Here is a 25,317-nt window from a genome sequence, read left to right as displayed (position 1 = left end):
GGAGAAATTGAAAGTTCAGATTGAATTGTTTTTGTTTGTTCTTTTATATTTTGGTTCTGAAATAATACCTGGATTGAACTTGGCATATGCTAGGAACCCAGCTGCAGTTTTAGTTTGAATTGGGGTGCAGCAAGTCTTGCTGTTCTAGGGTTCCTTTGTGCAGATGGACAGCACTTAAATACCCATTTTTTGGGTTTCAAACATTTGGGACTATGCTTCAATCGGGAATTTGGATATTATCTACATTAATACATCCAAATGAAGTGTTTTATGAATAGCAACCCACACGCAAACACATACAATAGGATTACCTAGAAGAAAGATTAATGTACAAGTTCATGCAGGTACTGTATGTCCATAGTGGTGAGAGGACCCCATAGCAAAGGCTAAAACTTCTGGTACTGGTTAACACCACATCAACCCTAACTACCCTGAACAGGTGGATATCATGCCTGTTAGCCTTATCTCCTTTATATGAACTTTGGTTAAAGGGATTATTGGATCAACGAAGGTCCGACTTCCAGTAACCTGCTAAGTGGTTTGACACACACATCTTTACGTTTACATCTCTCTTGATTCTAAAGGAGTGCAGGGTTACCCAGCTTTTACTTTTGCGCTAATATGGGACAGAACAGTACTACCTTGCAAAGCCCCTACTAAAAACACAATGTGTGGTAATACAAGCAGGGTCCAGAGACATGTAAAATAATAAGGATCTAGTGCTTACCCCTTCAAACAGCTGATCAGCATGGGCACCGATCTGAGATTGATGGCCTAAACGATATGACAACAACTCCTCTATTTTCCTACATTCTTGTTTAAAGGATCTAAAAAAAGGAGATCCCTGCACAGTTTTGCAGGGAGTAAGGGATATAGCCAATCTAATCTGGGTTCATCTTTTCAGGGGCCCATGTATGCTTTTGTATGCGAGAAATATAAAAAAAACAAAAAAACTTGATAGTCTTCAGTAGTTGATACCTTCCTGTATCAAAACATTTCTGCAATGAGGATCATAATATCACCAATCACATGAAAATTTTAGTTTTGAGAGGGAATTTCAGATCAAAGAGAGAACGACGCATTCATGAGTGTAAATTCATGACCCTGCTTCAAACACTGGAGTGTGGATTGAATTTGTCACACAGTTTTATGTCACTTTACAGAAACGTGTGAACTGATAAGGACCTGTAAGTGTTTACATTGTCTCTACCAATTACTAACACCCCCCCCCTTCCTCCTGGAATTCTAACACCCTATGTGCCCTTTCTGTATATAAATATGCATCCTTCAGAAACGTTTTAAATTTACTTGATAAAGGACCCTAGAGGTCCGAAACGTCGTAATTTATCATCATTATGAGTTAGCCATTAAAAAGGTATCAACTACTGAAGACTATCAAGTTTTTTTTTTGTTTTTTTTAATATTTCCAACCCACTGGCTAACACGGTACAAGAATGAACATTTTCCTTATATTTGTATGCGAGAGTCAGTGTGTTGTGTGCCAGACCTGAAGAGCAAAAACAGCTATGTAATGTGGTGTGATGTACAGGAGACTGCGACACGTTACAATGTAGGACAACATTCCCTCATCATAAATCTGTTACTTTGAATCACTGAACACTACCTGGCAGGAAATCGCATCAAAGTAAAAGAAACTCCAGTCGTCTATCCCTGGGAACTGGTTAATTAAATGCACAGTGAGGAACCGACTATACACCCCCACACCCCCCTAAATTAGACAACAGGCGAGAACCTGTGGTAAGCACCGCTGTACAGCAGGATCCTGTGTAACCAGCAACCTCTGATGAAAGGGAGTTCAGGGTTTTGATGGTTCTAAAAGGACGTGAATTTAATTTTAATATTTCACCTTTATACCCACAGCTGACGTGAGAGAGTGATATAAATATCCAGACACCAGACTATTAACATAATATTCCAGCACAGCACACATGGAAACAAAAAAAAAAAAAAAAAAAAAAAAACAACGTCAATTATTTGTCTTTTAAATAACCAGATCCACCAATTTTCAACTATCAGCATTTATCACTTATTAGGTTAAGGCCCCACAAGGTGGAAACACAGCATTTTTAGTTAAAAAATTTGCTGTGTTTTTCTTGTCAGGAGTGTCTTGAATAGAAATGAAAAATATAAAGGAAACTCCTAGATGTGTCCTTGTGTTAAAACCACAACAGGCTCAAAAACTGCAGCAAAAACTGCAACAAAAACACTGTGTTTCTGCAACATGGGCCCTAGCCTTAAAGGGGTATTCCCATGTCACTCGCTCACCAGCTTGCCAGTTGTAAACGCAGTTGTCTTCCTGGTTTTCTGTGTTATTTGGTGCACGGGGTTTCACATGCAAAGCCAGAGGAGATAAAGAGCTCAGAAATACAAGCTGCTCCGATAACGCAGCTCCGCCTCCCCTATCTGAGAGCAGGGAGCTACGTCACTTGTCTGGGGTAGAAATAAACAGCTCAAAAATACAAGCTCGCTCACGTGAAGCTCCCCTTCCCCTCCTGGAGCAGGGCGCTACATCACTTGTCTTAGCCAAGGAGATAAGACCATCCCCAGGTCTGTGGTTATGGAAACACAGTGTAAACAATGAAGTGAATAAATTAAGATAGCGGCCAAACAAAGCAGTTTTGATGAAGCAATATATTTAGGAAAAGTCTTAAATCCACATAAACTAGCAGTATAGATAGGATCCTTGTGATGGGGCAACCCCTTTAAGTGTGAATGGGATTTTGGATCAAATGCATACAGATATGTTCTTCCTTATATTTCCGTTTAGCTAAGGATATCCCAACATGGGAGTACCATTTTTTTTATAATATAAATAATGACAACACAACTACAAAATGCTGCCCTCTACTGAGAAAAATAAAACTACTATAATGCTGCCCTTGATATAGAATAATGAGTACTATAGTACTATAATACTGATGACTACAAATAAGGATATAGCTAATAAAACACTGCCTTCTATATATATGAATATAACTAATATAGTACTGTCCTGTACTGTACAAGACTATAATAGCGCCCTCTATGTACAAGGATAGAATTACTATGATACTGTCCCCCATTCAAGATAATGTTTATGCCATTTTTACAAACTTCTCTGTATGTCTAAAAGATATGTCTATGTATGTCTTAAAGACATAGGACAATTCCTTAAGGTCCAACAAAATGAGAGTTACATAGTTAACAATTTAATAAATGTGTATCGATTTCACCTATGGTTAAAAACTGCACAAACTGGTTGGATAAACCCTGAAATTAGGTCATTTGTCTTTTCAATAAGGGGAAAAGACTCTATTCACTTCCGTGATACACAGGACATATACAGGGGCTAAAATTAAACCCAATTTAGATGGCTCTTCAATAACTATAAAACAGGAGAGAAATTGTATCCATGTTATATAACAATAGAGGAATTACAGGTTCCTCTCAGTAAATATAAAGATGTATTAAAATTTACTGATATTATTCTGAATAAGTCCATCTATTTTGACTTGTTATGAGGGAATAACTGGATGAGACAGGAGCTTCTGTACTTTGAATATTACTTATCCAAACTGGTCTTTAGCATTCATGAATTACCTGCACTGATAACAATGCCAGACCATCCATCTCAGAAATATGACACTTCACTGTCATCAAAATGGAACGTCCAAGTACAGACGAAACGCAAGACCTGACACGTATCTAATCAGAAATCCATAACAGGGCTGGCAAGCTTAGGTCAGCGCTGATGGATTCTTCTCTCACTGGTGAGGACAGCAGCTATCATTACATAAGTTCTCACATACATTACTATGAACTACTGGTAACTCTGTACCTTCCACAATACAAACTTTCTATTCTCATCACATTATAATACCACTTTCTTAACATAATCATATGGATGGACAATGCTGCACCTTATAAGATCAGAAAAATCCTCTCCTGAAATACTATGGGCTGCTATGGGACCCAGCTCCTCCCAGTAACAGTCTGTGGCCTCCTATTTGTCTCCATTTCCCTATTGGCGTCCTGTTGCTGTACCTATCTTACGCAGCCCCATATCTCCCAACCATTCAGATTTTAACAGGACAATACTTGATTTTGGGTCGTTTCTTGCTGTCCTAGTCAGCATGTCCTGAATTCAACTCAACTGCGTCTGGAGTGGATGAGTTGAATACAGTGGTGAAGCAGGGAGCCATCTGCTCCCTGCTTCACCATTCAACCCCTGTACCTTTCTCCTGGTGTCTTGGGAGCAGGAGGCGCGAGGTAGTGCCAACGTTTAAATTGTACTCTCTGCTCCCTGAAGGCTCCTGGTTCAGGGGCCAGTCAAGAGTAGCAAAGAAATGGGGTGAGCTGAGTATTCTTTTTTTTGTTTCATCCATCATACTGTGGGGGTAACTGGAGGTGGGCTGTAAACTGTAAGGGGGGCAAACAGAAGGGGGACTGTATACTGTGGGTGCAATTGGAAGGGGACATTATAGAGCCATAGTGGAAGTGAGGGGGCTGCAGATGGGTCATAATATATGTAAATTTGCTGCATTCTGTACCTTTTTCAGTCTTTTGAAAGTTGGGAGGTATGCTGTTTCCAATAATAAAGTGGCATGAGTGAATAGAACTCTTAATTCCCACAAGGTGGACACACGCCTCTCCTGAAATACTCTGTAGTGCTGGAGTTCCCTTGCCTCTCATTATAAGACTGTGAGATTCATTTTCTCTATTTTCCTCCTTTAAATCATAACATCCCTTGTCCTGACTGCATGAAGACTGTGTAAGTATCTCTATAGACACCTGAGAGGCATGTTCTAAGATAGATACAACTATATTTATATACTACACACAAACACTGTATCACCAGATGAAAAGCTAGCATTTTACAGCGGTAATACACCTACTTTTTCATCTACACTGGCTTAACGTGGTGACAAATAACAAATAGCTTTCACTTTCCATCATTTATCATCAAAAACTGAACAAGGACTTTAAAAGCATTTTCCTTTCCCACCATTAAGTATGATGGCTTGGACGTCATGTGGCTTAGACGTCAGTGGTCCTCCGAATCCACTTATTTGAATGGGGCCGTGCTGCAGTGAGTGGCAGTGAGAAGATGGAAGCCTGCTGTGCAGTTTGGTCTTTTAATTCCTGGAATGGATTCTAAAGGTTGGAGTCTCATTGATCATCATGTTATAGAATACGCTAATGGTACACTACAAGAGTATCAGATGATATGCCCCTTTAAAGGACACTGTCGATTTTATTCACCACCTGCTCTCTGAAGATAAATACAATTTAAGAGCATAAATTCATGCCTTTATATCCCTAAATATATTCCCGGAAAGTTTACATTGCTATGCAATGAGACATTATGGTCTTTAAGATACATAAGCCTCATATGAATGTCAATGTGTTCCAAGCACTTGAGCTCTGACCACACATAACTCATCTGCATTTTATATCACACAGAAAACTCCCCTTGAAAGAGCTCAATGTCATTCAACCACATTTGGCGCAGTGTCGATGAGTTATGGTTGATCTACAATTACTTCTTGGAATAAACAGCAATCCAAGCAGCAGCAGATCTGAGACTCAGCGAGGCTGTCTCGGCGACATACAACACCCATTAATAAAACACAACAAGCCTGTCTCAACAACACACAACTCGAATTAATAACATGAGCCCAGTTGCTTTAAGATCCATTCTCCATCATGAACTGCTTTCAGTACAGATTTGATATTAACATAGATTTACATAATTCTGGCACATCCCTAGCCCAGCCACACTTGCGCCTCTTATTGAATTTCTCAATTAAGTTAAAAATTGCTACCACCACCAAAATTGTTTTTAGGCTAAGACACCACATAGCGAAACACTGTGGAAACGCTTCACTTTTTCTCTGCATCATTTTCCATTGTGTTTTTGCAGAGTTTTCCTCTGCGGACTTCCTGCCCTTATATCTATACGGAAAACTCCAACATTTCAGGTATACTTGACATCCTACGAGTTTCAAAAATACAGGCGTTTATGGAAACTCAGCTTTTCCGTTGCAGATTTTTTATGTGCAATGTATGGATGGAATTAGCCAGAATCCCATTCCCTTTGCAGGTAATGCAAAATGCCTTTCTTGTGTCAAAACAACCTGTTTATGCACTGAGGATGGGGCTACACCTGTCCAATAGCCCATTTCCTTTTGTAGTACTATCCAGTGGTACTGCAAAATAGCAGTGATATATCCCATGGGCAGAGAGAACAACAGTGGACGTGGCCCTGCCCCAAGTGCATCAAATAGCTTGTTTGCATATAGAATAGAAGTTGAGCTTCTCAGCAGAAACACTGCACTTTGACCCAAGAATGGTATGTTCCCTGATCATAATTCTGCTTTAATAAAATAGACATTATAACACAGAGTTGCTCTCAGCTGCAAATGGTGTGCCACCAATGCCCTGGTACATTAGTCTGTGACCACTACAATTCTTACTATTAATTATATTAATTTATACATTGTATAGCAGTTATTAAGTTACTTTGGTTGGTAGTAGTTGAGCACTGTGTGGCTTTATTTGGGTAGCTGTATTTGTCACCATACTATATGTCACATATAAATAGGCAATTACGCATAGTATACACTATCAGTGTAACCATCGAAATAAATGTGTAACCATGTAATACAAGGATGCATTGAGACCTATAGAGCTGATCTGTAAAGGAACAAACTACCGGGACTCCATCTTTGAAAGGACAATGTCACCTCACTATACTGATCAGCTAGGGTCATATGGGATAAAACGCCACTCAACAAGCAATGATAGGATTAACCATCAATGTGTAAACTCTGGAAATCTCTTTAGCTCATGAATCAATTTAAAAATACTAAGGCCAATAAAGCTAAAACTTCGATGTGCCTGAGGATACCTCTAATACACACACATACTGTATATTAGAGATGAGCGAGTAGTATTCGATCGAGTAGGTATTCGATCGAATACTACGATATTCGAAATATTCGTACTCGATCAAATACTACTAGCTATTCGCAATAAATATTCAATTCAGAAGCAGCGTTGATTGGCCGAATGCCATACAGTGTATAGCATTTGGCCAATCAATGCTGGTTCTGTAGTAGGCTCGTCCTTGCTAGTCGGGAGAGCTGGCAGCTTGCTGTTATGAGGGAGATGACTTTTTCTCATAGGAATGCATTGACCAGCGTTGATTGGCCAGTGTACAGCATTCGGCCAATCAACGCTGGTTCTGCCGGAGGCTCGTCTGTGAGGAGGCGGAGTCTAAGATCGGACTACAGCAGTCTCCATTGTGGTCCGATTTTAGACTCCGCCTCCTCACAGATGAGCTTCCGGCAGAACCAGCGTTGATTGGCCGAATGCTGTACACTGGCCAATCAATGCTGGTCAATTCATTCCTATGAGAAAAAGTAAGCTCCCTCGTAACAGCAAGCTGCCAGATCTCCCGACTAGCAAGGACGAGCCTGCTGCAGAACCAGCGTTGATTTGCCGCAGGCTCGTCTTCGCTAGTCGGGAGAGCTGGCAGGTTGCGGTTACGAGGGAGCTTATTTTTTATCAGCGCAACTGCAAGTGCTGTGCAGTTAAAGTGCACAGACCCCATAGACTATAATGGGGTCCGTGCGCTTTAACTGCACAGTGCTCCTCCTAAACACTCTCCTCCTGCTATTTGTGGACCTGGTGACTCTCCTTTAGTCGAATAGTGGTTTCCCCTGAAACGAGCATTTTTTCCTATAGACTATAATGGGATTTGATATTCGATCGAGTAGTCGAATATTGAGGCTCTACTCAGAACGAATCTCGAATATTTCACTGTTCGCTCATCTCATATATATATATATATATATATATATATATATATATATATATTGTTTAGGAATGTAGAAAGTATAGGGGGGCATGATATGCAGGATTATCATACTATATTATATACATACAGCATTTTATTTTTAGTTTCAAGGAGCCAAAAAGAGATTTTTGGGGGCTATGATTTGCTAAATAAGAAATATTTATTGTAATTGCTCTTCGCTAGTTAATATAATATGTACTCCCAGTATTTGCAGAGACAATGGACATTCTATCCTCCCTGTAATCTATTCATGCTTTGGCTCTTGTAGAAACAATGGTCGTAAAATGTACTGCAGGCGCCCGGGATTGGTAATTTAAGCCATTTTTCAGCTGTCCACAATATGGATATACACTGTTAAAAATATTAGCTTAGCTATAATTAGCCGTCGGTATAACAGAGGGACTGATGAGACAGGGCGAGTTTTTAGCACCGATAATTATGCTCATGTTTAATTAAGATCTACAGTTCTTCATATAGTTTGCCATACTTGGCCTCTGTTCATTTCCCACAGTGTAGGATTTTATTAAACATAGTCCTATCGGCTCCCGCTGACAACCAAACGTGAAGTCACTAATTAAAATTGCAGAAGTGGTGAAGACACTCCAAGTATTAAACCCCTAAATCTGCCCCTCCCAGTGGCAGCAAACAAGTCATACACTATAGATACTGAGAGAATAGGGGGCTTTCTGAAAATACTACTGGATTACATTAGGAATCATTGTCTTCATTTGCAGAAAATGCCACTGGCAGCAATATAAAGCCGGTCAGCTATAACATGCATATAGTTCATAGAAGTATGAGCACACTCACTATTAATCTTGAGACATATTAATGAATCCCTTCCACAAGCACCCCATTTTCCTTGCTGGGTCCAGCATGCCATTTCTGGGACTGACATAAGTGTTCATATTGTTTAGGAGCTTCTTTTCATGGTACTGTACGCAAGCTCCAGGGTACCGCGAGGCGGCTATATGGCATCTCCACAGTCAACATGCTGAGCTGTCATCTCCCAGGTTGCCACATAGACACCACCATAAGGTCAAAGCTGCCCATCGGTGATGAAGGACACAGGCACTCTATTCGCACAGGTTCTTTTTACTGCGATAGATGGCAAATATACAACTTATTCAATTCTTCAGTGACAATTATATGACAGATGGCAGGTTAAAGGTAACAGTTGCAGTGACATCCAATGTGGAACATCACAATATGTCAAAGGGTATGTAATATCCTCTCCTATGACGCCATTCATTCCTATGGGTGCGTGCATTTGGAAACGGCCGTTTCAAATAGTACTTGCTCATCTCTAGTCACACTCCTTTACTTCAGCAAGATTTCTTCCTTTCAAGCTGTCTACTCACTGAGAGCACAGAAACACATTCCTAAATAGAGGACCATTTTTGTCTGTGTAGCCTTGCTATAGCCTGATGTCAGTGAGTCAAACCATGGGAGAGTAACAGCAACTAAACAGTTATTGATCAACAAACCATCTAGAAAGTACAGGATGACCAATGACCCGCAGCATCACCTTATAGCGCTTAGGGCAGATACATGTATCATGTAACACCCTGTCTTACTCTATAGAAAAAACAATGGGAGTGGGATTCAGTATGATATTTTCTCCAGCAGCATGCTCAATTTTCCAAGGAAAGAGTTATGGCAGTCAAAGGTCCTTGTAAGAATGGCATAGATAGTTGTTGTAACTGTACTGGCAGTATGCTTATTGCATTTACATACAAGGGACATTGCATTATAGTAGATATATTTTATACATAGGAGGTAGTATTATATTCTTGAAGATAGAGGGAACAATATTATCTCCCTATCTTATAAAAATGAATTCTTGTCTGTCTGTCTGTCCGTCTGTCTGTCTGTACTCTAATGCGAACCAAACGACTGGACCGATCTTCACCAAATTTGGTACAGAGATACTTCAGGTATCCGGGAAGGTTTAAGACGAGACTCCAACTCGCTCGGACGTACCGTTGCTGAGATACAGCATTCCAAATATAGTCCCCCCCCCCCCCTTAGCCAATACAAACCTGCAAGACTTTCACTCATATTCCAACTGCAATACACACGGTCACTCCACATGCACAATACAACACTGATATCCAAACTGAGATACACGCATCAGAGGATTAGATACACAGATCAGCACACAGTATCACATGCCAGAGGATTAGATACACGGGTCTGCACACAGTCCCACACACCAGAGGATTAAATACGCATTTCTGCACACAGTTCCACACACTGAAGGATTTGATACGTGCATTTGCACACGGTTTCACATGCCAAAGGATTAGATACAGGCATCTACACACAGTTCCACACTCCAGAGGATTAGATACGTGCGTCTGCACACATTTGTACACGCCATAGGATTAGATATACGCGTCTGCACACAGTTCCACATTCCAGAGGATTAGATATGCGCGTCTGCACACAGTTCCACATTCCAGAGGATTAGATACGCGCATCTGCACACAGTTGTACATGCCATAGGATTAGATACACGCGTCTGCACACAGTACCACATGCAGTAGGATTAGATACGCGCGTCTACACATAGTTCCACACGCCAAAGGATTAGATATGCACATCTGCACACAGTACCACACGGGGAGGATTAGATACGCGCGTCTACACACAGTACCACATGCCATAGGATTAGATACGCGCATCTGCACACAGTACCACATGCCGGGGGATTGGATACACGCGTCTACACACAGTTCCACATGCCATAGGATTAGATACGTGCCTCTTCACACAATACCATACAGGGGAGGATTAGATACACGTGTCTTCACACAGTTCTACACGCCATAGGATTAGATACACGGGTCTGCACACAGTCCCACACACCAGAGGATTAAATACGCACTTCTGCACACAGTACCACATGCCATAGGATTAGATACGTGCGCCTGCACACGGTTCCACATGCCGAAGCATTAGATACAGGCGTCTACACACAGTTCCACACTCCAGAGGATTAGATACACAGATCAGCACACAGTATCACACGCCAGAGGATTAGATACACGGGTCTCCACACAGTCCCACACACCAGAGGATTAAATACGCATTTCTGCACACAGTTCCACACACTGACGGATTTGATACACGCGTCTGCACACGGTTCCACATGCCGAAGGATTAGATACAGGCATCTACACACAGTTCCACACTCCAGAGCATTAGATACGTGCATCTGCACACATTTGTACACGCCATAGGATTAGATACACGTGTCTGCACAGAGTACCACATGCCGTAGGATTAGATACACGCGTCTACACACAGTTCCACATTCCAGAGGATTAGATACGCGCGTCTGCACACAGTTGTACACGCCATAGGATTAGATACACGCGTCTGCAGACAGTACCACATGCAGTAGGATTAGATACGCACGTCTACACATAGTACCACATGCCATAGGAATAGATATGCGCATCTGCACACAGTTCCACACGCCGTAGGATTAGATACGCGCCTCTTCACACAATACCACACAGGGGAGGATTAGATACACGTGTCTTCACACAGTTGTACACGCCATAGGATTAGATACACGCGTCTGCACACAGTACCACACGCCAGAGGATAAGATAAGCGCGTCTGCACACAGTACCAAATTCCGTAGGATTAGATACCCATGTCTACACACAGTTCCACATGCCGTAGGATTAGATACGCGCCTCTTCACACAATACCACACAGGGGAGGATTAGATATGTGCCTCTGCACACAGTACCACATGCCAGAGTATTAGATATGCGCGTCTGCACACAGTTTCACTTACTGGAGGATTAGATACGCGCCTCTTCACACAATACCACACGGGGAGGATTAGATATGTGCATCTGCACACAGTACCACACCAACAAGGATTGGATACTTGCATCTAAACACAGTACTACATGGGGAAGGATTAGATACAGCTTTACTCCAGGTATCCATAACAACTGATCACAGGTTTTTCACTGACATCCAAAATGAGATACACATAATCACATGACGCTTATGGACATACACACAAACCACATACAAAATACATCAGTGCAAAATTGGACAATTCTTATGGGGCCACTACACAAACATAAAATGTAATATACCCGTGCGAAGCCGGGTCCTCCCTCTAGTAGTAGATATAATCCTGTACATAGGGAGAAGTAGTTTTATTTTTGCATATATGAAACAGTATGATAGCAGTTATATTCTTCTACATAGGCGGCAGTATTATAGTAGTTACATATATTTGTATACACAGGGTACAGTATTATATTAATTATATTCTTGTATGTAGGAGAGCATTACTATAGTATTTATACTGTATGTATGCAGCAGTGTTTTAATTATATTCCTGCATATTGGAGACATTATTATTAGAGATGAGCGAACAGTGAAATATTCGTGATTCGATATTCGTTTTGAGTAGAGCCTCAATATTCGACTACTCGACCGAATATCGAATACCATTATAGTCTATGGGAAAAAATGCTTGTTTCAGGGGAGACCACTATTCGACTAAAGGAGAGTCACCAAGTCCACGAATAGCAGGAGGAGAGTGTTTAGGAGGCGCGCTGTGTAGTTAAAGCGCACGCACCCCATTATAGTCTATGGGGTCCGTGCGTTTTAACTGCACAGCGCTTGCAGTTGCGCTGATAAAAAGTAAGCTCCCTCGTAACATCAAGCTGCCAGCTCTCCTGACTAGCAAGGATGAGCCTGCTGCAGAACAAGTGTTGATTTGCCGCAGGCTCATCCTTGCTAGTCAGGAGAGCTGGCAGCTTGCTGTTACGAGCGAGCTTACTTTTTCTCATATGAATGAATAGACCAGCGTTGATTGGCCAGTGTACAGCATTCGGCCAATCAATACTGCTCCTTCCGGAGGCTCGTCTGTGAGGAGGCGGAGTCTAAGATCGGACCACAATGGAGACTGCTGTGGTCCGATCTTAGACTCCGCCTCCTCACAGACGAGCCTCCGGCAGAACCAGTGTTGATTGGCCGAATGCTGTACACTGTATAGCATTCAGCCAAACAACGATGGCTCTGAATCGAATATTTACTGCGAATAGCAGCAGTAGTAGTATCGAATACTACTCGCTCATCTCTAACTATTATAGTAGTTATACGCTTGTATACATGAGACAGCATTAGAGATGTTACATTCTTGCTTGAAGAAAATATCAGATTTTTGCTCAATACGGAGGCATATAAGCTTTATATCAGCCCTATTACTGAAGTAAAGGTCACCTTTGACGAAAATTTCCCTTTAAAACTTCAGACATTGCAGTGGCAATACATACTTAAGATATAATAGTGTATATACATTTATTTTAATGCTGCATCCTGTATGCAGGGTAAAGGAAGAAAGCAAAAATTGGGCCAACGGCATTGTAAAGAAGAAAGCAGATTGTCTGAGAAGAAAACCATAGCCCGAAGCCCCTGCTTCTTTCCAGTCCTCCCTGTGGATTAAAGTAAAAGAAAAAACTCTGAAAGAGACAAGTTGAGAATTATATCTGTACTATGATACAAGTTACTAAAATGGAGTATATTGAATTCACGCAGACCTGCTGCTCAGGACACACTGACACCTGCACGACAGGGAATATTGCTGTCACTCGACAAGGAAGCTGTCAGTGAGGATGACTTCCAGCTGTCAGTTTGTGATGAGACCGTTCCCTATATGGCTATACTGACACAGCTATGTCCATTTCACAGTCATGAAAAATGGATGAATTGGTCAATTGTTAAACAGCTATTTTGCATCCATTTTGCTTCTGTTCCGTGTCCATGATTGAGTATCATCCATTTTGAATCCAACTATTAGAAAGCAGATGAATTTTTTTTACCCAATCCCACTGTTTTTAGGGGATGTTATACAGAAACTTGTCCATTCTTATCTACATCACAAACCGACCCATTGATTTCTATTGGATCCATTGTCTATCAAAACGGACAATAGTAGAACAGGCCTCGTTTCTTTAATGGACCGTTTTATTCTGACTTTTATAAAATTGAACACGTGAATACAATCATTCACTGTCTTGTTTTAAAATCTGGTGTATAATATCCATTAAAAAACCTATCATGTGAATAAGCCCTGAGACGGAAAACTCTATTTCATCGGGGAAGCCGAAAACGCTAATGCTGAAGTGTATTGGGAAGCTGCTGGGTCTCTCGATGTGAAATCTGTAGTAAGCCCCCTACCATCAGATTCTTTTATAATGCTAGTCTCTCCACATGAGGCAAAGCGTCAATTTAGACCCACATAGAATCTAAAATGACATGTACAGCCTGTGCAACTGCACGGAGAGACATATTCACGAAAAGTGAGATAAAATAGAACTTTTAATTAATAAGGTAAAAATTAAAGCCCATGACCAAGAAACGTGACAAATGTAAATATAGGACACCTAAACTATAAAGCACTAGTGTTGAGTGATTAGTACTTGATCAAATACCTTGCCGGCATAGAAATACGTGTAATCGGCCGAACACCAAGGGGTTAAACGCTTTGAATATTTGATGCGTTTAACCCCTTGGTGTTCGGCAGATTACACGTATTCCTATGCAGGCGAGGTATTCGATCGAATACTACTCGCTCAACACTATAAAGCACATGATAAACAATATGACTGATCCACTATTTCAAACAGGGATCTCTTAACAATATTTATATCCCATGTTATGAACTGATATGGATCGGACAATATCAAAGGTACGCGTGAGCATGATAGATCCATATAAAACGCGCATTAAATGACATGAGAAATAATATCAATCAATCCCATGTCTTTAGACTAAATATCAAACGTCAAAAGTTGGACCCCTCGAAATACATCGTACAGTGAAGCAGCAACCACATGATAACAATTATATCAATACTGGACTAACGGCAATAATGGAGATGATAAAATTTCCACTATAGATGACTGATATGTATCAATGATAAACTTACTAGTGAAAACATAGACGATACTAAATGCTTCCACACCATCCCAGTAACAAAGCTAAGCAGATGCCCCTGCCGCAACACAGATGGAGGAGACTGTGGAGTAATAGTGGCAGATGATGTGTCACCTGCTAGGCCGAGCTCCTAGGCTGGACAACGCTGAGAGGGGTCCTGCAGCACTACCTAATGGTGGTGGTAGTAATTTTCCCTGGGGCACTTCCAGTTGGAGAGGGGACCTCTCCTCTCTGAGCCAATGTGATGGTGTTCAGAAGGGCCCTGATGTTATGGCAGGCACGAATCAGGAAGCCAGTGTTGCAGCTGAACAAGGGACAGATTTTATTGTAGCAACTGGGACAAGTACAAACGGCAGATTCCCAAATGGAGGTAGTATCTCAATGTCCAATCCCCCAGCCTTGGTTCTAGGAGGTGGTCCAGGGATGTTATAGGCTCTATGCCAAAGTTCTCCAACTCCTCCTCCTCTTGTGCTACTCCCAAATAAGAATGTTGGGGATAATGGTGATACAGGGAGTCCTGACAGAGGCCTAGTTACCTTCTGCTAGTTCATTCCTGCATTTTCATTTTTGCATATATATTGCAGTGTATATTCACTTAAGCAAACTTTTTTGAACTGGTTCTGCAAGTGATCCCTTTAATGGGAGGTGTGGTCGTTTAGTTTTTTCATATGTGACAAATTTATGTTGTCCTATTAAGTTATGTTTTATCCTTATTAGAAGTGACATCTGTGCTGATTTAACAAAAATGTGAATTTTACCCTCAGTCCTATAAATAATATTGCAAGTCATGACAGAAGGTCAATATTACCATTCTATGTGGGAAAAAAGGGTGACATGGCAAGTCTAAAGGAACCATGGGAGTACTAAGTACTTCTGACTGAACAAACAGGCTTACTAAGAAATAATAGAGGAAAACGGTGAAAAGGACAAACCTGCAATATCATACTATGGAGATGACAAATGTAGACAGAACAATGTAAATATTAAAGAAGCCACAATGCTTACACTCTGTCCCTTTAAGCTGAAGATTTGTAGGCTTCCTGGAACTTGGACACAAACTGATGTGGTCCAGAGGACAGACCATCGATATTTTGAACCCAGAAAACCACCTTTAGCTAATGGAACTGAAAGCCAAACTCATGCTAGGGGTTCACAACTGGGCCTCAGACATTAGTGTCCAAGTACAACTGCAATCTCTGCTCCCTATAGTTAAACAATAAATAGTAGCGTACACAGTACTGTAACTTTTCTAATATTAAATCCATAATTTCTAAAATCAAGTATTAATTAAACGATGTTCTGCATTTCATCAATGACTTTCTAGTATCATCCATCTGTACTGTGCAACACATGTCGAAGACTTACAGTACACCTGCCAAAGTAGATTCAATATTATGTGAAATAAACAACCAAAAAATTAATTACAGTTTATCATAGAAGACATATTAAAAAAAACTCAAGCAAAATTACAAACGATTTAATTTACAGTGGGTTTTAATTAAAAGTAATAACCATAAAGAATGAACATGAAAGGGAACAAACTACAATATTATCTGTTTAAAGGGATTGTCTCATAACTGTAAGTCACTAAAACTAATATGAGAGACGTATTAAAGAATGGCGGCAACGGTGAAGGGCTTGAGCAATATGAGATAAAGTGACACGGCAAACTGGAGGTAAGCACAACCACCATGCTGGATATGGAAACATGGTGACTCAGTTGTTAGTAAAGCAGTCTTGGGCTGCTGGAGTCCCGGTTCGACCATCTGCGAGGAGTCTTCATGTACTCCCCATGTTCCTTCCTCAATCCAAAGACTTACTAATAGGGAATTTAGACTGTGGGACAATGACCAATGTTTCTAAAATTCTCTGGAATATGTTGGCGCTATACAAGTAAAATAAATCAATGTTTACTAGGTGGTCCACCTTCATTTTAAGTAAGGACCACCACTCATGACACTTTAGGCTACTACAATTCAAGCTACAGTATTTAGCCCAGTATTTCTAATGGTTAATATAAATGCATGTAGGTTATTGTCTTATATGCCCTTTAAACCTCAAGAAGACCTGCATTTAATAATGTACAGATGCTTTGGCGTCTAGTTTCTTTACGGAATAGTAAAAAACAACACCACGTTGTTGGGTGTCACAGATGAATAAAAGGGTGAGGGTTTGAGTCATTCTCTATGCAAGTTTATTACAGAGCCGCAGTATAATATTATAAATCTATATGGCAAAAACCTTAATGCAGGGGGATTAACAAATTATAATAATGAACATGACAATCTTCCCCTGAGTCCTAGATTAGGGAATAATAATTGTAAATCACTAAATTAGCTTTTTAATTGATTTTTTTTTATTCTTAAATATACATATACAGTGGCGCTTAATAAGGTGATCTTCCCCAAAGAATCATGGAAAATTGAGTCTAAATGCTCAAGAGCTCTGACAGTAGATTTTTCTGTAAATCTATTTTACAAGACATAAAACATTAAACTTCCATATAATGCTCAATGATCTGCATGTGTGAAATAGCCAATACAAAAAGTAAAAAAAAAAAGTTATATCTAGTGGGCCCTCTTTATTGTTTCATGGCAATTTTGCCATAGAACTCATGGTCAGAAAACCAAAAAATTAAATCAAAATATGCACAGAATAAAAACCAATAAACCTGATTCATCCAGTCTCCAGTCGGCTTAGAACTAATTTTATTTGCCTATGCAGAAGACTAGTGTTAGTGGCCAAGTTTGTCTTCTGATACCCATTTAGCAAAAAGTACAAGGGCATATAATAAAATTCCAGGCCTACATCGAACTTGTGTAATGTCCTAATAGAGGGATAATACAAAAATTATTGTTAGGAGAGCATTTCAGTTAGCTTGGAAGTCAGGTTTCTGCGCCACCCTCCGCTCACAGGCGCAGGAGGTGTATTCAGTTATGATTCTTTGCTTTAAGAATATTGTTGTTTTGTCTGAACACTCCTCTATTCCCTCTTCTCTGTAATTGATTTTCCATCACACCCATCTCTTACACCTTTGTTTCCCTCTGCTTCTCAAATAGTTAATCTTAGCCTTCCCTGTGTGATTGACAGCCTATCTGCCAGTCAAGCCTGGTGCGGGTTCTGGACTTCCTATAAACAGTTCATCAGCCCACACATATTTGCTGACTATTGTGTTTCTGACCGTGCTAAGCATTTGTACTTGCTTTTACTTTGTATTACTGACCTCTGCTTTTTGGCTTTTGATTTCTCTTTGGATTTCGATTTGGTGCTGTTTGTCTCTCTGGTTTGTCCTTGGCTTGTTGACTCCTCTTCTGTGTTGTATAATCTTGTCCTGTTCTGTGTACACTTGACTTATCTAGTGAAGGGACTGTCACCCAGTTGTCCCTGTCATTAGGACAGTGAGACAAGTAGGTTGGGACAGGGGCTGAGTCAAGTTTAGGACTCACTGTCTCTGTCTTTCCTTCCCTCCCAGGTTTCAGCAGTAGCCACATAATCAACTGCCAATAACTTCAGACTCTTGTACTTAGGGCTAATGCAAATGTATTTTGCTTATCTTGGCCCTGCTATTTTTATATAGTGATAGTCTGGTGCCATAGTTGGAAAGAATGCAAAAGTCATAAATAAATAATAATCCCATTAATGTAAAAGATAAGGGTAGGTACCAATTTGGATATCCCTCATACAACGGAATGGTGAGGTCAACCATTGGCCATACTTATGAAACTGGATCCTGAAGCTTGTACAGACAACTTACCGTATAGTTTGGTGCTGGAGGGTGTCTGGATCGGTGGCGCTTACTGTAAACAACATAGATCCAATTGGAATGTTTTCTTGTGTTGACACTTTCATTGGATCAGGCTGGAAAACTGGACCCTCATTCACATCTATTACATTAATCTGAACTGTGGCTGTAGAGCTTGCCCCATAGCCAACGTCTGGGATAAGAGGATCTTCATTCTCAACTTTGATCAGTAGGGTGTGAAAAGCCAAAATTTCACAATCCAGTGGCTGCAATACAGAAAATGGACATGTTTTATTATATTTGCATTGAAGATTATAACACGTAATCATATACATGGCAAGCTATATTTTTTGCCTTCTGAACAGTTTTTCTTCAAGCAGACTTGAACATATATGTTGTGTGAGAAGACATCCTCTTATACAGAAGACAGCATCAAGCTTTTGTGATGTTGAAGCTGTACCAAGGCCTCTACTAAAACACACTGGACTGCACTGACTTTTATTTCCACCCTGACTTTGCTAAGAACTGTGAAAAGATGCTGACCCTCTTGTTTTGTTCTATGTAGTGTACATGACACACTGTTTTACTGGGTACTATTATATAGCCATCTTTTGTATGTTATGAGGATCCCTATAATGTTGATAATGATGAGTACATGGGGCATTGTGATGGAGAGTGAGGTCATGTTGGTGGAACATTCGGACACCTGAGCACAGCATAGATATAGATGTATATAGCGGGCATGTTTACACCAGTAAACTAGATGGAGTTATGATAAATTTGAGAATGTGTGAGGAATGGCCTTAGTATTAGTGAAGGATCACCGTAAAGAGCCAGACAGGACAAAAGTGCTGAAAAACCAAGCAGAGGAAAAACTGCTGTGAGTATGTCAGGCGGTGATTAAGTTGCCAGTTGTGGAGGACTGAGCACCTGTGATGTGTTGTGTGCGGCATATTATTGTTACAGATGAGAAACTGGTATCCTACTCCTCAAACAAAGACTTCTGTCAAGTGTGATCACAGTATCCCAATATCCATCGTGGGGAATCACTCAGGTAGTTGCTCGGGAGAAGTGCGGGAAACAGGGACACAGAGACTGAGGGACAGAGTCTTTATTCACTTGCATTGCATAAACTGCCTTTGCAAAGGTACAAATAAACAAAACAAAACCCTTCTCGGCTGAGAACTAACTAAACATAAGAAACTGCTCCCTGACTATACAGGAGCCTGGCTGTCAGACTCTCGCTCTGGTAACAACAATGGGTGGCACAGTACCTAGTTTATGGGTTCTGTTTGGACAGGTCAGCTCTGTCAGTGTGGTGCCACACATCCCAGTCCTCACACACAGAGTATATCAGGCCTTGATTACCCAGCTGACCTCCCTGGTGTGGGTCTTACCATACACCCTTTAGCTGCCAGGCTGGAACATACCTGTCCTCCCACACCGCACCCTTCACTCTCTCATCGCATACATAACTTTTTTATTTTCCGTTGATGTAGTTGTATGAGGGCTTGTTTTTACAGGGGGTAGTCATATAGTTTCATATAATCCTTGTGGGGTACATAAAAACCATCTAAGGCCAGGGCCCCACATTTCCGCCGTGACAAAAAATGCTGCCTTTTACAGTACCTGCTAAGTGGATAGGATTTGGGATAATCTCATCCACACATTGCAGAAAAAAAATTGCAATGGAAAAGCTGCAATTTGCAAAAACGTCATGTTTTTTGGAAAATTGCAAGATGTCAATTATACCTACAAAGATGCTGGCACTTTCCATATAGGTATAATAGGGGCAGAAAGTCCATAGAAGAAATCTGTGAAAAATGTTGTGGTCTTTTCTGCGTTTTTTTTTTTGTTTTGTTTTGTTTTGGCTTGCTACGCGGGGCCTTAGCTTCTGTCTGTGTTTTGCACCTGCCTGTGTGTGTGTGTGTTGCTGGAGCATTTCTATCCTGGGGTAACCACAACCTTGCCCATTCTATTTCATTGCTAGCAATGTATGACGCACTGTTCCATGTCATGAAGTCCTCTGCCTAGAAATACAGAGATGTGAATATGTCAGGTACTCCCTCAGTGGCTTCATTTTAGGAACTAGTTAGGGACATGGCAGCAAATATCCAAAAAAGGAATGTCCATATAAAGGGTTGGCTAGTAAATAAGAATACTATTTTTCAAACAGCACAAAATGGTGGACAAAAAAGGCCTCACTGATCATTGCCACTCCCATTCCAATACTGCTTGCCCCCCAGCTGGTGCTCACTTTCTGCAATGAAGTCCAGAGTCCCGACACAGGGACATGTTAAAGGCGCTCTGATCTGGGATATATATATATATATATATATATATATATATATATATATATATATATATATTTTAGGTAGGCTGGTCTGGGGTTCCTATTAGTAGGAGTTCTGGTCTGGGGGTTAATATTTATTTAGCTGTCTTTTTTTATAAGATCAGATCTTTATTCTTTTAGGGGTCTGGGAAGATTTGTATACGGCTATGTTCACACTATTGTTATTACAGTCCGTTGTTATCCATCATAGGATGACGGCTATAGAAATAAACGGTAGTAGGGTAACAATCACGAATGGAACCCCCTCCATCTGTGTCCATTCCCATTGACAGACACTGTCTTCTGGCATGTTTGTTTATGTAACAGAAGAAAAAGTCCTACATGCATTAAATACTAGTAATGTGAACCCACCCATAATGAGTTTATACTACGTGGTCTGGTCAGGGTTTAGCAGGATTGTAGTGCTTTCCATTCATTTTTGGGGTTTACTAAAAATGCTGTTATTTAGTATATTGAATTGAGTGCTTTATATCAGTGACGTCAGCCTCCTTTGTAACCTCCCCAAAGCCCCTTCTATAAAGCAGACAAGTAGTATATGAGTTACACATCTGCACATAAGGGAATCCTTTCATAATATAGAGCTCCAGCTCTTAGTAGCAATATGGCATGTATTTTCTCACTACATTCTTTTCTGCAATAAATTATCTCCAGTTTGTAAGAAATCGAACATCTGATAAATGCTATTAGGTCTTTGAGCCATATTTAGAAGATTGTATCAGGCGTCTGATTTGTCTTCCTCCATGTTTATGAAAGCCTAGCTCAATATTGCACTTATTATAACACGGAGCTGTGCATGAGCTGCAATATATATGATCATTTTTATCCTGGCTTGGTCGGGCAAACACAAACAACGCTTTATTAAAAATGAATGAGCATTCAGATGAAAACTGGGATTTTTCATATATTTTGTATAATCTGTCACCTGAACAAGTCCCATTCTTAATTCACTGCTGTTTGTCAGTGTCAGAGCAGTGGGGGCTGTATGCGGCCTGAACCTACGGCTCTAGATCAGCACAGAGATTCCTGTATCACACAGTTTACACTAAATACAAAATGCTATTTAATTTAGAGAGATAAATGTAGCAGACACGTATTCATGCATTCATAACTAGTGACGTCTTATTCATCCATCACCAACCATACCCTGTCATTTTATGCAAAGATTTTTGCACTCAAAGGTTTTTTCTTTTTCTTTTTTTTTTACCAGGATACTTGCAGCAAAGACAAGGTTGCAAGATTTGTAAAGGGTACATCAACCTTTAAGCAAAATTTTACAGTTTATATATAGATATAATCTACAAAATAGGTGAGGCACTTGGTAAAATATGGATAGGTCCACACTGATCTGTCTTTGACATGTATTATTGTGTAATTTTGGAAGATACATGTATACACACCCTGCATCCTTCATGGATTTGTCAACCTGTTTTAATTTATATATTATTTTTTTTATATAGGGCCATCATATTCCGCAGCGCTATACAGACGTAATCAGTCACTGTCCCATATAGGGCTCATAATCCACATTCTCCATCAGTATGTCTTTGGAGTGTGGGAGGAAACTGGAGTACCTGGAGTAAACCCACACAAACATGATTTATATACTATTACAATAAATAACCTGTCCTGATTTATTTATTCTAGGTGATCTTCAGTTTGGTTCCAAAAAGGATTCCAATATGTTCTTTATAAATGAAAGGTGGTCCTTACAAAAATGTCTTCTCATACAACTTATGCTTGGTTCACATCTGCATTGGTATTCCGTCTGGGGGAGTCCGCATGGGACCCCCCTGAACAGCGCTGTGCAGTAAAAGCACATGGACCCCATAGACTATAATAGGGTCCGTGTGCTTGCCACCTGCTGCCCACACAAATCATGCGGACAGGAAGGTAGATTGTGAACTACTTTCCTGTCCACATGTCCCTGCGGAGATTCTAGTCTATGGAGTCCATGTGCTTTCACTGGCACAACGCAGATATGAATGAGGCCTAAGACTAGTCATAATTTATAACAAGTGCTTGAGCTTTTGTCGAACACCAGATTTCAGCTTTTGGTTGATCATTTGGTTGAGCATCAATTACAGTTCTGCTCAATGCCAAGAATCCTCTTTCCTAATATTGCGGTGGAGCAAGCAGCTGGCTGAATAGGTGACAATAATGATCTTCTATATCAGGTATTATCATATTTATAAGTGGATGACGCAGCAAAGTAGAAAAGCTCATCTAATGTCATTCAGCAGAATTATCACTTTGCACATTTCACCTTGGAAGGTTCCTGGCACAATAATTTGCATTTTCGAGCAGGTTCTATTTTTGACACAGCAAATAACGGCCTTAACAAAATAATTACCACGTTCCTGAGAAAGGAAAAATAAGCTCTGAAATGATTTCAGTCAGTAGCAACTCGAAATAACTTTTTTGGGTGAATTAATTAAGATAGTTGCTACTTTTCAGGGATGTAAAAATCAAATTATTTCCTAAAATAAAACAACCGGATATGTGGCTGCTCCAATTAGAAACTTTAATGGAGATTAACAGCCTAAGTTTTATCATGACTCCTGGGTGTTCCTGGAATAGAAAAATATGGTTGCTTTCTTGATAACACAGCGCTACACCTGTTTACAGGTTATATGTGGTATTGCAGCTCTGCTTCATTCACTTCAATGAAGTTGAGCTACAATAACAGATCTGACATTAATCGAAAGCAGTTTTTTTTTTTTTTTACTTTTTACTAAGTCCAAAGATCTAAGAGCTCTGATCAATGGTTCCCATGACATGTAGTGCCCTGTTGAAGGTCTTTGAGACTTGAAAATTGATCGTTATAATTAGGCCATTAGTATTTTGGGTGGAGTCTGACTCATGTGCCACCTTAAAATAAAGTAAAAATAGTAATAAATAATATATAATGTCATTAGTATACAGTAATGAATGCTACATACTATATTACATAATGAAGTGGATGCATTAGAGGATTATGTCCCCTGTAATGTGCTCTATAATATAGTGATATCCCTGATAACATTTATAATAGCTCAGGTCAGTGATTATGTGTTGCAGTGGACTAACTAAGGTCTTGTGGGCCCGCTGCAATTTCTTGTCTGGGGCTCCCTACCTCAATCCTACAGTGAATTCGTGATAGTGATGGACTAATGTCTTTATCCAACCTCATCTGCTATGTAACTATGGTTATGGGGGCTAAGGAGTTTAATCGACCTTAGTGTGGTTGGGGTAATCTGTGAGTCTCCTTGGCTTATGGGCCAGATGGAAGCTGCAATCTCAATAATGATGCCAGTGCTTATGGGCCCACTAAGATTCCTGGGCCCTGGTGAGACTGCACCCTCTGCAACCCCTCCAGTTACGACCCTGATCTGTTGAATATGACAATGTTAGTCCAGCGGAGACTTACCTTAACCACAGAGAGCATCCCCTCATTTGTGTTGGGATTCGTATGAATTTCAAAGCTCTGCCCTGGGTTTCCATTGATAATGGTGTAGACGGCTTTCCATGCTCCTGTGTTGGGGTCATCCTTATCATTAACAGTCAGGTTAACCATGACACCAGTTACTCCTTCTTTTACTGTGGCTTGAAACTAAGGAAATAAAAAAAAAAAAACACAAGTTACATTTCTTTTCTCTGTTTCAACAAACTAAATAAAACTGCATACATTATACAAACCATCTAAAATAAGCCAAGGAATGGATTTGCTTATTGAAGGGGAGCTCATTTTCTACACCTAAAACAATGGATTTGTTTAGAGAAAATAGCTGAGATATTATTCCTGAACAACAGCCACTTGTGATAGATTGCAGCAACGTCTACGCCGGGAAATAGTATTCAGAAACTGTAAATCTCTCAAGTACAGTGAAAAATCACCTACAGGAAACACATAAAAGCCGCCATTCCAAAATAATACAGATATTCTTTCTTTTTAGGAGATTATTCAACAATGTTTTCAATTCATATCTATCTATCTATCTATCTATCTATCTATCTATCTATCTATCTATCTATCATCTATCTATGTCTATAAATCATCTATCTATCTATCTATGTACGTATCTATCTATCTATGTACGTATCTATCTATCATCTATCTATCTATCTATCTATCTATCTATCTATCATCTATGTCTATAAATCATCTATCTATCTATCTATCTATCTATCTATCTATCTATCTATCTATGTACGTATCTATCTATCTATCTATCTATCTATCTATCATCTATCTATCATCTATCTATGTCTATAAATCATCTATCTATCTATCTATCTATCTATCTATGTACGTATCTATCTATCTATGTACGTATCTATCTATCATCTATCTATCTATCTATCTATCTATCTATCTATCATCTATCTATCATCTATCTATGT

General features: G+C 40.0%; 1 protein-coding gene across 1 annotated transcript in view; it reads right to left on the bottom strand.

Annotated features, from left to right (window-relative positions):
* The window catches only part of LOC142213643 (cadherin-13-like), a 157,677-nt gene that overhangs the window by 60,411 nt on the left and 71,949 nt on the right, over nucleotides 1-25,317 (bottom strand). Inside the window, exons 3-4 of the mRNA XM_075282044.1 lie at nucleotides 24,344-24,526; nucleotides 18,597-18,850 (exon numbers count right to left, since the gene is read on the bottom strand). Of these exons, the coding sequence (XP_075138145.1) occupies nucleotides 18,597-18,850; nucleotides 24,344-24,526 (437 nt within the window). The remainder of the gene's footprint in view (nucleotides 1-18,596; nucleotides 18,851-24,343; nucleotides 24,527-25,317) is intronic.

This window comes from Leptodactylus fuscus, chromosome 7 (genome assembly GCF_031893055.1).
Source record: "Leptodactylus fuscus isolate aLepFus1 chromosome 7, aLepFus1.hap2, whole genome shotgun sequence".
NCBI classification, from domain to species: domain Eukaryota; kingdom Metazoa; phylum Chordata; class Amphibia; order Anura; family Leptodactylidae; genus Leptodactylus; species Leptodactylus fuscus.
The sequence above is the reverse complement of the archived record's forward strand: the minus strand, read 5'-3'. Positions and strand labels throughout refer to the sequence as shown.